This window comes from Taudactylus pleione, unplaced genomic scaffold, assembly GCF_031769625.1.
Source record: "Taudactylus pleione unplaced genomic scaffold, aTauple2 ptg000206l, whole genome shotgun sequence".
NCBI lineage: Eukaryota > Metazoa > Chordata > Amphibia > Anura > Myobatrachidae > Taudactylus > Taudactylus pleione.
In genome coordinates, this window is record NW_028284608.1 from 7,876,500 (window position 1) to 7,889,940 (window position 13,441).

General features: G+C 45.4%; 1 protein-coding gene across 3 annotated transcripts in view; it reads right to left on the reverse strand.

Annotated features, from left to right (window-relative positions):
• Positions 1 to 13,441, reverse strand: part of GPCPD1 (glycerophosphocholine phosphodiesterase 1) — a 70,587-nt gene that overhangs the window by 22,534 nt on the left and 34,612 nt on the right. For all 3 annotated transcript variants that reach the window (XM_088478029.1, XM_088478030.1, XM_088478031.1), the window contains exons 9-12: positions 10,927 to 11,089; positions 9,332 to 9,464; positions 8,402 to 8,456; positions 746 to 838 (exon numbers count right to left, since the gene is read on the reverse strand). In XM_088478029.1, coding sequence (XP_088334155.1) covers positions 746 to 838; positions 8,402 to 8,456; positions 9,332 to 9,464; positions 10,927 to 11,089 — 444 coding nt within the window. The remainder of the gene's footprint in view (positions 1 to 745; positions 839 to 8,401; positions 8,457 to 9,331; positions 9,465 to 10,926; positions 11,090 to 13,441) is intronic.

Here is a 13,441-nt window from a genome sequence, read left to right on the forward strand (position 1 = left end):
CATATGGCGAGAGACGCCGGTGACTCCCGTACTGTGTACTTTTTCCTCAGTTTTGCTACTTTTTCCTTCGTTGTGCTTCTTAGTATACAAATAATGTTCTAGGTACTAAGGTTTAGTTTAATTGTGGCAAAGGAATTGGTATAATGTTGCAGATTAAACATAACGTTGCATGCTGTGGGTCACACGTATCGGACCTAACCGTTACCTGTTTAACCTGGATTGTGCTACATTTTCCTCAATTTTGCATCTTAAGGCACGTATCCACTAAACGATAAAGTGGACGATTTGAACTATAACGATATCGTTATCGTTCATCATCCGCAATATCGTTCAGTGTGTATGCCGTCAACGGGCAGCAATGCATGCTCCCGCTGGCCGTTGACGATATCTTTCATCGCCCGTACTTGCAGGGCAACCTGACGATATGAGGAAGGGTGCCGGCACTGAACAATTATTGTTAACGATATCGTTCAGTGTAGATGCCGTTAACGACATTGAGCCCGCAATGCAGGGCAAACACTATACGATATTGCTCACGGAGCATATCGTCTAGTGGATACGCGCCTTTAGTCTTTAGTTTGCTTATATAGTAGATAATTAGGATTAGGGTTTTGTAGCGCGGCAGTGGAACTAAACAGAGCTATTTGATTATAAGAGAGTTCTATTGTGTTCTGGATCATTTGTAAAAAGAAAAAAAAAAATAAGAAAAGAAAAAGCAGTACAGCACAAATAGTGTATACAATACCTTTTTCATAGATATACAGCAGGTCAGGTCATGATAGATCACCGGAACATGATCCTTGGAAAGATGGACATCAAACTCGACAAATGCTGCCCCCTGGGAGAATAAATATATACATAATTCATGTTCTGCAACAAATCACAGCAACGTTACAGATAACATAATAAAGCAGCAAACTAATATACATTAAAGTACAATGAAAAGTGAAAATAAATGAGAACATAACTAAGGCATATGAGAGAGAACACTGAAGACTATGCTACTAAGGAAATAATGCAGTAGGCGGCTGTGGGACAGTCCAAGTGGCAGCATCCCGTGGGCAGGGGGTACCATTTTTGTGCCAGCATCTCGCTCCACCAACATCGCATACATTTCCACACAAACTCATGTTGAGAGTTTAGAAACCAATAGCTTCACCATAGCTTATTATAGGATTTACTCCAATCATTTCTTGGAGCTTGTAATGATTTGGCAACAGAAGAATCCCTTCCCCCCTCCCCTAACCACTTCCTTCGAGGAACAGACATTTTTCCTGTACTAACAGAGAGCAGGTGAGGTTTATGGCCTAGATTGAAGGCTAAAGACAACACATTGGGCGATATATCAGCCGTTCAATCTAATAGTCGATATATCGCAAGCGCGTCAGTGGGTGTGTACTCTCGATATATCCGTGGACAACGTTGTTCACAGACATATCGCATCGGCTGTGCAGCACACAGCTGTATTGGTGCATCTGCTGGTGTGTATGGGAGACCTGATCACCTGTACACATGCTGCAGGGACCCGGTGGTGAGTGACAGCTTATCTAGGCAGGAAAAATTTAAATGACCACCCAGTCATGATGCCAGGCCGGCACATCGTTCAGACGATTGGTAATATGGTGTATATGCACTCACCAATCGTCAGATAGGTTGGGCCGTCGACCTAAAGTGTACCCATGTAATGCACCCTCTCGGCAGGACATACCTACAAGGATTGTATCAACATATAGAGAGAAAGTATAAAACAGAACTTTCTGGTAGAACTTTAAGTGTACTTCTCTAGAATTAGGACAGGGACCGTATGCTCCACCAAATCTATGCTCTTTATTATTTTATCACAGACCATTAGACGGTGTCAGTAAATGGCTTTATTCCTGCACACATGATTATACAGAGAAAGCACCAGTCTATGGCCCTCATTCAGAGGCGCTCGCAAGTAGCGAACGCTCGTTCTGAATGAGCGCGGCCTCTTCTATTTTTAAGTGCGGCCGCCTGGTCGCTAGCTCAGCTACCGACCAGGGTGATGGTCGCGATGTTCAAGACAATCACGACCATCGGGGCTCGCGACGAGACCCTAAGGTTGGGTCTCGGCAGCCACAAGCCCCAGGGAGCTTCCTGCTCTGATCGAGCAGGAAGCTCCCCACTTACATCACTGCTGTTGTCAGTGCGGCCGCCCACAAAACGGCAGGCCTCCGTTTGTGAAACCATCCCCGTGACCCGCCTACAAAACGGGTCGAGCGGTCGATCAACATCAACAGCCGGACCTTTTATAGTGAGCTCCGGAGCAAGAGAGTTTCTCTCTCGCTCCGGGGCTTGCGCACGTGCAGTGCGGCCGCTGCGCGTGCGCAGGGCCTAACCACAAACTCGGTTGCGAGCACTCAGCGCTTGCGACCGGGTCTGAATGAGACCCTATATTCTTAGTGTGGCTGAATAGATCGCTAAAGGGAATCTTACTAATATATGGAGGAAATCTCCTATGAAACAGATCATTCCCCCAATATGCGGAAACACAGAGGTTTTCTCATACAATGTTCTCAAGTTGCAGCAAAATAGTCCCTCTCTGCACGATAGGTCACATAAATAAAACATATGGGAGCGTCAGAACCGCATTGCTAGATTACACTGCTCAATCTGATGTGCGAGTGCGACATTTGTACATCTGTGTGCGACTATGAGCCATATTCAATCAGAGGCGAAGTTTTCGCCTGTCCGACTTTTCGCTTCATTCTCCTGTTTCAGAGGCAAATTTATTCCGTGCTCGTCCCCGCTTTTCGCCTAATTCAATTGCAAAACAGGGGAAGACAGAAATAGGCGAATGCGGAACAGGCGAAAAGTTCTGAAAGAATTGGGGAAATCAGTCTGTACCCCAGAAAAACATAGGGAATCAATATAGATGTGTACTAATAGCCCTAGCATATTTTTATGTCTCTAAAGTGAACTTTTAAAAATGTGAAAAATCCACCTGCTGCCTGCACCTGCAATCCCAAAAACACCTGACCCATCCTTGCAGCCCCCCAAGAAATCTATTTTGCTAGTTTTTATGTTTATGCCCCCACTTTTTAAATTTTCAACCCAAAAATGACATGTCTTTTTTTGGGGTATTCTTAGGTTGGTTTTTTTTTGCAGATTTGTCCTTTGGGGGGCTGTTCCAAGGGGTCTGAGTTGTTTCCCCACGTTTGCACCCCAAAATAAAGATTTTGCACTTCTTTTCACCAGCTATTGATTGGAGAATCTTTTTTGGAAAATTGTTTCCACTTAGGCGAAATTGTCCTGGAATTGAATTTGGCGAATCTTTTACAAAAAAACAGGCGAATATGGCTTTTCGCCTCTAATTGAATTCCCCTCTGAGTCTCAATCGGAGTAAGAAGGGTTACAACGCAGCGGCCCCGGCTCTTCCTCACGCCAAGTTCCGCTTCATGCTTAATCTGTGAATTTGTATGGGTTTAACACAAATTCCTGCGCAGTTAAAGTCATAGACCAACATCTCTAGTACACGGAGTGGTGTTTTGCTGCGTCAGCTATGCAAATGACATGCAAACTGTAAAGAAAAACTGGACGGATAGATGCAAGGTTCGCAAAATACGCGCTATAGCACATTTTTACGCGCTACAGGAAGTTGGGGACCCAGTTTTTAAAAGTCAGCGATGTGCAGTGCCGCAGCAGCCAATCATCACCGCCAGCGGCGTCTCCTCAACCAATCGCCGCCGGCAGATTCTCATCAGCCTATTGCTGCTGGAAGGGTCTCCTCCCCCGCTGGACACAGACCGGCTGGAGATGTGAGAACTACAGCTCCCAGAATTACCGCGTCCGATGGCGCCTTCTGCAGCTGCCACTCCCCGCTCCCTCGGACTCTCCCTGTGCCTCTTCTCTACTGAACCTCCCACCCCCGCTCCGTGGCTCCCCCTCCTCCCCGCGGGCTTCCAGACTGGAAGCACATCCTGCAGGTAAGTAATGATGCATACATAGTGTTACATTAGTACCAGCGTGTATGTTGATAGTAAAGTGCTGCTGCGCATGTGAGAGCCAGGACACGTGATCAGTACCTGCGCAGTATGTACGTGTCCGGTGTATGTGTGTGCAGGAAGTGGCTCTGTACATTGCGGGTGGAGCATGCCCTGGTGCCCCCGAGGGTATGGAAGAGGGGTGATAGGGGCTCCAGACAGGGTGGGTAAGATGGAGGGGGTGCACCCCGTGTTCTACTCCCCCCCCCCCCATGTGTGTATGTAGGGGACAGCGCTCAGTGATTGCTGAGTGTGCGCAGTGCTGACCCCTGGGGGTTCTTTCTGGTTACTGCAGTAGGGGGGCATTAGCCCCGTGCACTTGGCACTTATTCTGGGCAGAGGATTAAAGATTATATGGTACATATTTATCGCAGGGTAATAATCCCACCATAGGGCATCTGTATTATTCATATAAAGCGGTTTTTTTCAGAGCAGTAAATATGCTGCTATCATTCCTTTGAGACACCTATACCTGCTGTGAGCTACAGAGCTAGCGCTCCTTTCTCCAGCTACCACTGTATTTAGTGTCCTTAGTCAGTGCTCACTACACAGCTGTCCTGGTCCACAGTGACCATCTAATACTAAGAAAACCCCAGACAATTTTTGAAATCGGCCCACAGGCCATAGGTTACACCCATACTGTGTTTATTTCCATAATAAATACACATCACTATAGGCAGGGATACTGGATTTACCTTACTGTAAACTGCCTTAGTGGTTGTGTGTAGCTGTCAGGACAGATACTGAAAATTACTTTGCAGTTCCACAGCATAAACACCTTACCCCCAGCACTGCCTGTCCCTAACAGCACCCCTTTACCCCCAATGCTATCCCAGCTATCTACCCTTGTCCCCTATCTACCCTTAGTACTGCCTGCCTCTAATCTCTTCTTTGCCCCCAGTACTGCCCCAGCTGCTATCCACCCTTTACTCATTCCTACTCCCAGCGCTACTTGACTCTAGCCCCCATAACTGTCGCAACTGCTGGTTATACTTACCCCTCCCTACTCTGCCTGCCCTAACTCCCCTCTTGCCCCAGATCTATCCCAACTGCTGCTTGTCCTTAACCCCCTGTACCCCAACTGTTATCTGCCCCCAGCATTGTCCCAACTGCTTCCTGCCCTCACCCCCCCATAATATGTGATGGGACACAAAAACAGTGGAGTAGGACCCCAATTTGAGGGGTCCCTGGGACCCACAATTTTTTTCGCTCCGCGCGAAAACTACAGATGTAACGAGGACATGTTGGATTTCCCAGATTTGCCGATCCTGGCCACAAAATGATCGGGACTGGCAAAGAGGGAAATTTTTTTTACCATGGAGAAATTCCCGATTTCCCAATAGATGGCCGATCATTGATGCCGGCGGTTTTGAAAGCAGATCAGTGGATCGGATCAGTGTTGGAGGATCGGAGGATTGCAGCGCAGATGTATGGGCCCCTCAACCATGAGCTCTTATACCACTGGTAACAGGAAACACAGATCACCTGTTCTCCAGGGATTAGGATCCTGCACAATTTAGCAACCCAATCTCAATAACCGTTCATGACACAAAGAGATATACATTCTTCTGCCGTAAACAAGCAGTTCATAGATCATGTGTAGTCTTGAAAAAGTTCCGTTTTTTGCGGGACGTAACGCGTTGACGTCATCACCCAGGCATCTGAGGTTTGCTCACAGCATTATTATCATATACCGTCTGTTACTCTGGATGATATATACGGAACCATCCATCTGTTCCGGGAGCGCTGCTAGCCGCACGCGACATTCATCATACAGATCCATCTGATCTCCCGCTGTATGGCAAGTCGGTCTCACTCGGCCGCGACTCCACAGTGAAACGAACAAGTCAGGGCGGAGGACAGTGTGGATCCAGTCACCTACGGCACATTACCTGCTCCTGGTCACTGTTCGCTGGATCACGCTTACCGCCTCACAGATATTTGGTCTCCTATTGTATGGCAGCTGATAATTATTCACCCGCGGCCACATAACAAAGAGATAAGCCGGGACAGCCACTAGTGCGGCCACGGCCATCCTGAGGTAGAGGTAATACCTTCTCCACCTTTCCACTGTTTATTCTTCCATTCCACTGCACTTCACTCTGGGACGCCAGTAGTGATTGCTACACAGTGGCGGAACTCAGCTGTTCTGACTGTTTTGTACTAAGATACACTTGTTACTTTCTTGCCACATTGTTACGATAGTGGCTTTCTCCAGAGTGCTATGCTGTGATACCTCAGTTCAATGATACTTTTTTGCATCCAGCAATTTATTACAGCCCATTATTGATTTATTTATTTGTTTTTATGTGTTTATAAGGATCCATTTTTCATGTGCACATGATTGGAATTTTGGTACATATGTGAACTATATTGTGTTGATTAAAAACATTTATCTTATTCACAAGGCCTCCTGTTTATTAACAGACAGCAAACCTATTATAGACATATGATTAATACTATTTAATATACCAGTGCATAGCGCAGTATTGTTTTGTTTCTTCTGCACATTGCTATAGAGACTATTGTCTCTGGGTTACTGACCATAACCCTAATACTTGCAGCTGGCACTGATCGTTACATCCTTCTCTCAATTAGCGCCGAGATTTTTTGCAGTTCCTTACTGCTAAATAGTTTTTTTCAGTTCATAGATCATGCCTTTAATGAATGTAAAGAAAACTAAAAAAGTGGCTGCATTATACTTTGATGGTCTCTAGCACTGGCACCGTATGGGGCGCAACGTTTTTGTTCACATAAAGTAGTGATTGAAAAAAAAAAAGTCTCTGAAAAGTCGCACAAAGCAAGTGGGTCCCAAGGTGTCTGCCACGGGACTAAGTGAGCTGCAGGGATTCCGGGAGCTCCTAGCCGGTGACTGGGAAGTGACTGAACAGACGCACAAAGATCCTCAGTCTTTTGGGCGTGTCACAGGAGTGGTTGCGGACTTGGAGGCCATACTCTGACATAGATTCTGCACATAGGGGGCTGGTGCAAGTCCCGATGGTTGTAACTGCAGGTGCACAAAGTGGGCGTCCCAGCCCTTCCGCATTCAGACGTGCGCTTATACACCAGGAGAGTGACCTTAACTAGCTAAAGCGGTGCTAAATGCGGTAAAGCCAATGCCGTATTTCCTCCAGTTCTGCATGTTTCTGCCACAATTTCATGGCATAAACATTGAGGCAAAAATAAAACTGGTGCCATTATATACAGTGGCAATTTCTTCCTTCCAAAGTGGCCTGCTCTATTCTCATCTGTTTGGAAGCATGTTTAATAGAAATGTACTCTATATAATTGTGTACATCAGTACCGGTACCCTGTATAAACGGAAATATCTGCATATGCTCTAGATCAGTCGGGGCCTCATTTATCAACTCGCTGTGTATGATAAATGGTGCTCCAGCCAATCAGCTACCAACTGTCATTTTTTCAAACAGCTGACAGTTGGGAGCTGATTGGCTGGAGCACCATTATCATACGCAGTGAGTTTTATTACTTGTTTTTAGTGATAAAACTCGTTGATAAACGATGTGCCAAAACTTCCTTATTGTCCAATAAAGCAAATTATTTCAGTTTTTCCACATGAACAGCCATAGCTATCTGAGTATTAGAACTGACTGGTAAGAGGATTGGTTACACTGCCTAAGTGGCTGGAATAAATAGGTTTGAACAGGGTGTCTGGAATCTGTGGAATGCATCAATGCTATGGGTGTGTGAATACAAAGTTATTTTAAGGCTAAATACACATGGCTGTAAATCAGGTCACTACTCCAAGCACACAAAATGCATATATGTGTCAGAATCGGTATGACATACCGCCGGCGGATATAATACCGATGCCGGAAGGCAGAAAGCAGAAAATTCTGACTAATGTAAGTTCTAACCCTAAACCTCCCCCGCCCCCCTTACCATCCCTTAGGGGTGTCTAACCCTAACCTCCCCGCACACCCTAAACCTAACCCTCCTTTTGGGGGGGGTGCCTAACCCTAACCTCCCCCGGTGTGCCTAACCCCCCCTTCCTGTAGCCTAACCCTAACGCTCGAGGGGGGGTGCCTAACCCTAAGTCCACCCCTCCCGCGGCTAAGAGGTCACGACGCCCGGCTTACTTGCGTTCGGTATGCCGGGCGTCGGGGTTTCGGCGTCTGGATAACGATAGGCGTCGGTATTTCGATGCCCATCATTAGTCCCATGCCAGGATTCAGTCGGGAAGCCGGCGGTCGGCATTTCAACTGCTGGCTTCCTGACTACATACCCATGTGTCTGTACTGTAATAATGTCAACCAATTTAGCGCAACTTGATAAAACAGTCAGGATATTGATGTTAGAGCAAGTCTACATGTACCCTGTAACAAAAGAAAACAAAAAGAATATATAAAACAGATAAGTTAAACATACAAACTTACATGGTTGGCAGCACTTTTTAATGAAGCCACAGTGTTTTCACGAATCTTAGCCAGTCTGTCAAATAAAATATATACATTTAAAAAACCAAAAAGGGCCAAAACATGACCCAAAGATGTAAAAAATAAATTTAATTAAAAACTCACAGTTCTACAACGCAGAAAAAATGTTACAAAAAGCAGTAGATATCATTTATATAGAGATGGGTTAGTTAGTTAGTTAGGATTTTGCTGTGAATATAAGATTAGGAGCATAGTAACATTTTCCAAACAATATTAATTCATTAAGGAAGGGGGGGTTAATCAGTATACATTCATAATAAGGGGTGCCGTTTTTGTCATCACTAAAACATTCACATATTTATCAACATATTATTCTGCTAAGCCTATAATAATCTAAGTTTATAATAATTACTCTTGGTACATTAAACCTACACAGACCTTAGTCTGCCTGTTTGCATGCAGGAGACGCCTCAAAATAACCAATGTGACAGTGCGATTAAAATAGAAATGTACTGAAAACACTTTTCATCTTAAACACACCAGGAACAGCGGGTTATTTTGGGCTGATTGCTAACAAACCTTTCAGTGCTTTCCCTCAGAGTAACAAAAGGAGGCGCAGAACACCATGAATGGGAAAGAGAAAATAATTGCAAAACATTTTCCATCTTAAATTTAGCTTCCCAAAAATGAGATGCTCAGAGTACTGGCTTACAGAACAGACCATTATTCACGTAACAAAGCATTTCACTTTCCACCAACGTTCAGGCCTAGTAACTGTACCATTAGCATTTCACTTTCCACCAACGTTCAGGTCTAGTAACTGTACCATTAGCATTTCACTTTCCACCAACGTTCAGGTCTAGTAACTGTACCATTAGCATTTCACTTTCCACCAACGTTCAGGTCTAGTAACTGTACCATTATACTCACTTTGCAGCTGTGGTTGAATTACCGGCACCTCTATGTCCAACATCAAGTGGGGTCCGTGGCTTCCAGTACTTGCAGAAAGAGCTGGACATGTCGCACGCAAAACCTCGTATGGGCTTTATAAGAATATAGTCAACTGCAAAGAGAAACGGTATAGCTCATATGTAGTATAAAGCGACAGTGTATAGACTTGCAGGAAAGATTTAAACGGCTTCATACCAACAAATGCTTATTTAATGCTAATGGCGTGCATAATATGTCAGTCCAAACTCTGCAGCATCATTAAAGAGGACTGAACATAGGGCCTGATTCAGACCCGGACGCTAAGCTGCGAACGCACGCTATAGCCGATAATCGCAGGTTTGCACATGCTTCAATATGTGCGAGTCACTCAATGCGCTCAGGAATTGTGCGCTCGTAGTACACAGACTGGACGCTAATTTGAGTGACAAATAGTGCAGTTTGTGGGTGGTAACAGGGGAAGGTGCTTGTGAACGGGGGAGTGGATGTGCAAACGCAGGTGTGTCTGGGCGTCTAAACGGAGTTTTAGGGATGTGCATAATTAGCAAAGAAGCGTCATTGTATACGTCACTTGGTTGTATTTTAGCCAGCACTGATCGCTGTGCTTGTAATGGGGTATGGTCTACTTCAAGCACTGCGTGCAGCTCCGATGGCTCTCGATGTTACCGATTAATCACACACTTCCTGGAGATGACGTGTGCTTAGAAAGAAAGGTGGTCGGCTTTATACTCCGGCGTGCGTTCGCTCTGCCGTCGCTCTCTAAGACATAGAGGGCGTCCTTACACCACACAGTGCGAACGCGGAATTTGCATACCCGGCCCCTTTTGGCTGCGAAAGAGCGCAGCTTAGCGTCCGGGTCTGAATCAGGCCCATAGTCCTCCTGTGCTTCAAGATCACAGATATATAAAACCTCATAATTTCAGATAATGGGGTGAGCTGGACCACACATTTAACTATAAAGGGAGAGGGGGCTCTGGGGGGGGGATAAATGTAATAAGCCTGCGAGTTGCAGGTAGCCGTGAGACTTCAGGGATTTAGCCGCTAGACTTACAAGAGTTATACCAAAACCCAATTAAATTATTGTCGCTTTTAGTCTAACTGCTAAATTAGACTAAACTGCGCGGCTGCCAGCGACTCCCAGGCTATGACACTTACCCCTGGGACAACACCTTTAATATCAGAAGCCAAAATGTTAGTAACGTAACCTATATGATAATAGTCTTTATTATCGTCTAGCCTTTTGGAAAGGGAACTAAATAAAGTTTCTTCTGCAGTCAAACTTCCAGGAGCAGCCCTTTGCACACATTTGTGCCTATCATGTGCTCTATGAGACACAACACAGCTAGCTATTCCTGTACGTCTCAATGAGTTAGAACATTATGTGACAAGCTGTTTCTTCTTCCAGAATAGCAATTATGTCACGCTGTAGAACCCAGTGGGTTTGTGTGTCTGGTTGGCTCATCACAGCGTAGGCTGGTGGTGTGAAATCACTGCTCTATTTCCCACGGAAAACATGCCCATGAAATAAAATAGGCTCATATGTTCTGTTTCATAGGAGAGCGATCCAAGAAGCATACCTCTAACTTTCCCCAGGGTATGCCTGGCATTCCTGCTCATAATGGGGAGTGTGATAATGCCATTGCTCTTCCCGGTCTCCGTGATGGTGGAGGACAGGAGACAAGCTGTGCCCACGTGTCCTGGGAGCGTGTCACCTTGCACCACGGCCTCGCTGAGGTCTTCCTGCAGGTACAGAAACCATGGACAACATAACAATAAGCCAAAAAGATAAAAGTAATAAAATACAACTTTTTATACAGCCAACCCCAACTTAGCATGTGCAGAATACAAATCCCCAGAACATACATGTACAGATGTACAACCATTATAGGTTCTCCTCTAAGTTCTAAAGAAACATTATAAAAAATATATCAGAGTTACATTAAAAGCCATTCCAAACAAATACTATAATATTCTGGCTGCGCAACTCTATGTAACTTTTGTACCAGTGAAGCAAAGCAAGAGGCATAAGAGAAGGGATTATAAGCAGTGGTACCTGTACTTTTTTTTTTGGGGGGGGGGGGGGGGGCAAAGGGGCATCCACAAAACCTGTGGTTCTTCTTTTGACAGGATTCATCATAAATTAGGCATTTCAAATACCCAAAGTCTGAGCATGAGGGAGGGAACGCAGCGTCCCCAAGACTAATTCGGGATCCGGTCTAAAGATCTACAGTAAAAAGGTAGACAATGTCTAGATAGACAACAGATGTTAGACAGTCAATAGGTCGACAGGGAGAAAATGTTGACACACTAAATGTCGACATGTAAGAAGGTCGACAGGCACAAATGGTCGACAGGCACAAATGGTCGAAATGTTTTTTTTGGGGGTTAGGCACTTGCCAGGGGGTTAGGGTAAGGCACTTACCCTGATGGTTAGGGATAGACACTTACCGGATGGTTAGGGTTAGGCACTAGAAGGGACGGTTAGGGTCAGGCACCTACCCCGACGGTTAGGCACCAGCAGGGTGGGTTTAAAAAATAAAACTTCATGTGTTGACTATTTTTTGGTCTACCGTTTTCATGTCGACCTTTTGACCCTGTCGACCTTTAGTGCGTCGACCTTTTGACTGTCTAACATTTGGTGTCTATCTAGACATTGTCTACCTTTTTACTGTAGATCTTTCAAGCCACACCCGACTGATTCATAGAAAAGGATTCAGTGGTAAAGTACACAAAAATCTTTCCCTTTTCTCTTTCATCCAGGCTGGGGGACACTGGTAACATGGGACGTTCAACAGCCGTCCCCAGGGGAGGGAATGCCAGGATACCAGACCGGTCAACTGTAGGCCCAAAGTGGGCTTCTCCAGACAAAAACACGTTGAACGTGTGCACAGAGGACCAGGTACTGCTGCTGTGTGGAAGCCCATGCCGCGTGACCCGGGAAATAGCCACCACCCTAGTAGAATGTGCCGACACCCAGTCTGGCACTAGAATAAGCATGAATAATGACTGAACGGGTCCACCATGCAATGGTCTGTTTAGAAGCAGGCAAACTACATTTGTGTGCATCATAGAGAACCAGAATGGAATCCGTATGGTGGATAGATGAAGTTCTGTCCAAGTACACCCGCAGGGCATGAACCAAATCGAAAAGAACCAAAACAGTCCCGGTAAGCCTGTGAAGGAAAAAACCTGGAAAGAAAATTTCCTGTTTCAAGTATAAGGCAGAAACAACATGTGGCTGGAACAAAGGAACTATACGCAGAACCGCCCTATCCTCCGGAAATATGAGGAAGTGCGACCTGCAAGATAAAGCATACAATTTGGAAATTCGCAGAGCCGATGCATTGGCTATGGGAAAGACAAAGTACCAAGTGACCAACTTAAGTTCAACGGAATCCAGATCATATGGACCAGAGAGGACTGGAGTAAGATCCCACGGGGCCACAGGCAGACGAAAAGGTGGCTGAATCCGTAACACACCCTGCAAAAAGGTCCGAAATTCTGGAAGAAGGGCTAGGTGCCACTGACAGTAAACCGAAAGAGACAAAATCTGCACTTTTAAGGAGTGCAGGCATAAACTGTATATTTCTAATACCCTCAAAAAAAAAAAAAAAATTTCCCATTTGAGGTGCGCAAAGGGGCTACACTGTTTCTTTATTCATACCTATAGCTACTTGGAGTGTTTGAGACCACTCCAGGTATCCCCGTGTAGCATCAATATTCATTGAAGCGCTGATTATATTCACTGTATTTGTTTGATCACTGCAGTAGCATTGTCCGATTGAATCCGCACTGGACGGCCAGCTAGGATGGACTGGGCGCCAGACAGAGCTTAAAAAAAAAAAAAAAAAAGTCTCAAAGATCAAGTATATTGATTGGCAGTGACCAAATGCCCTGCAGGCCAAGATGTAACGTCACGACACCCCAACCTAGGTGACTGACAATGACTCAAGACAGAGTGAACAAGGATCGGCCCTGGAGTAAATTCTCGGATACCAGCCACCATTGTAGAGACTGACAGGTGCTGCTGGAAAGAGTGAGGAACTGAGAAGAACTCTGCGGGCCCCCGCCAATTCCAGAGAATTTCCCACT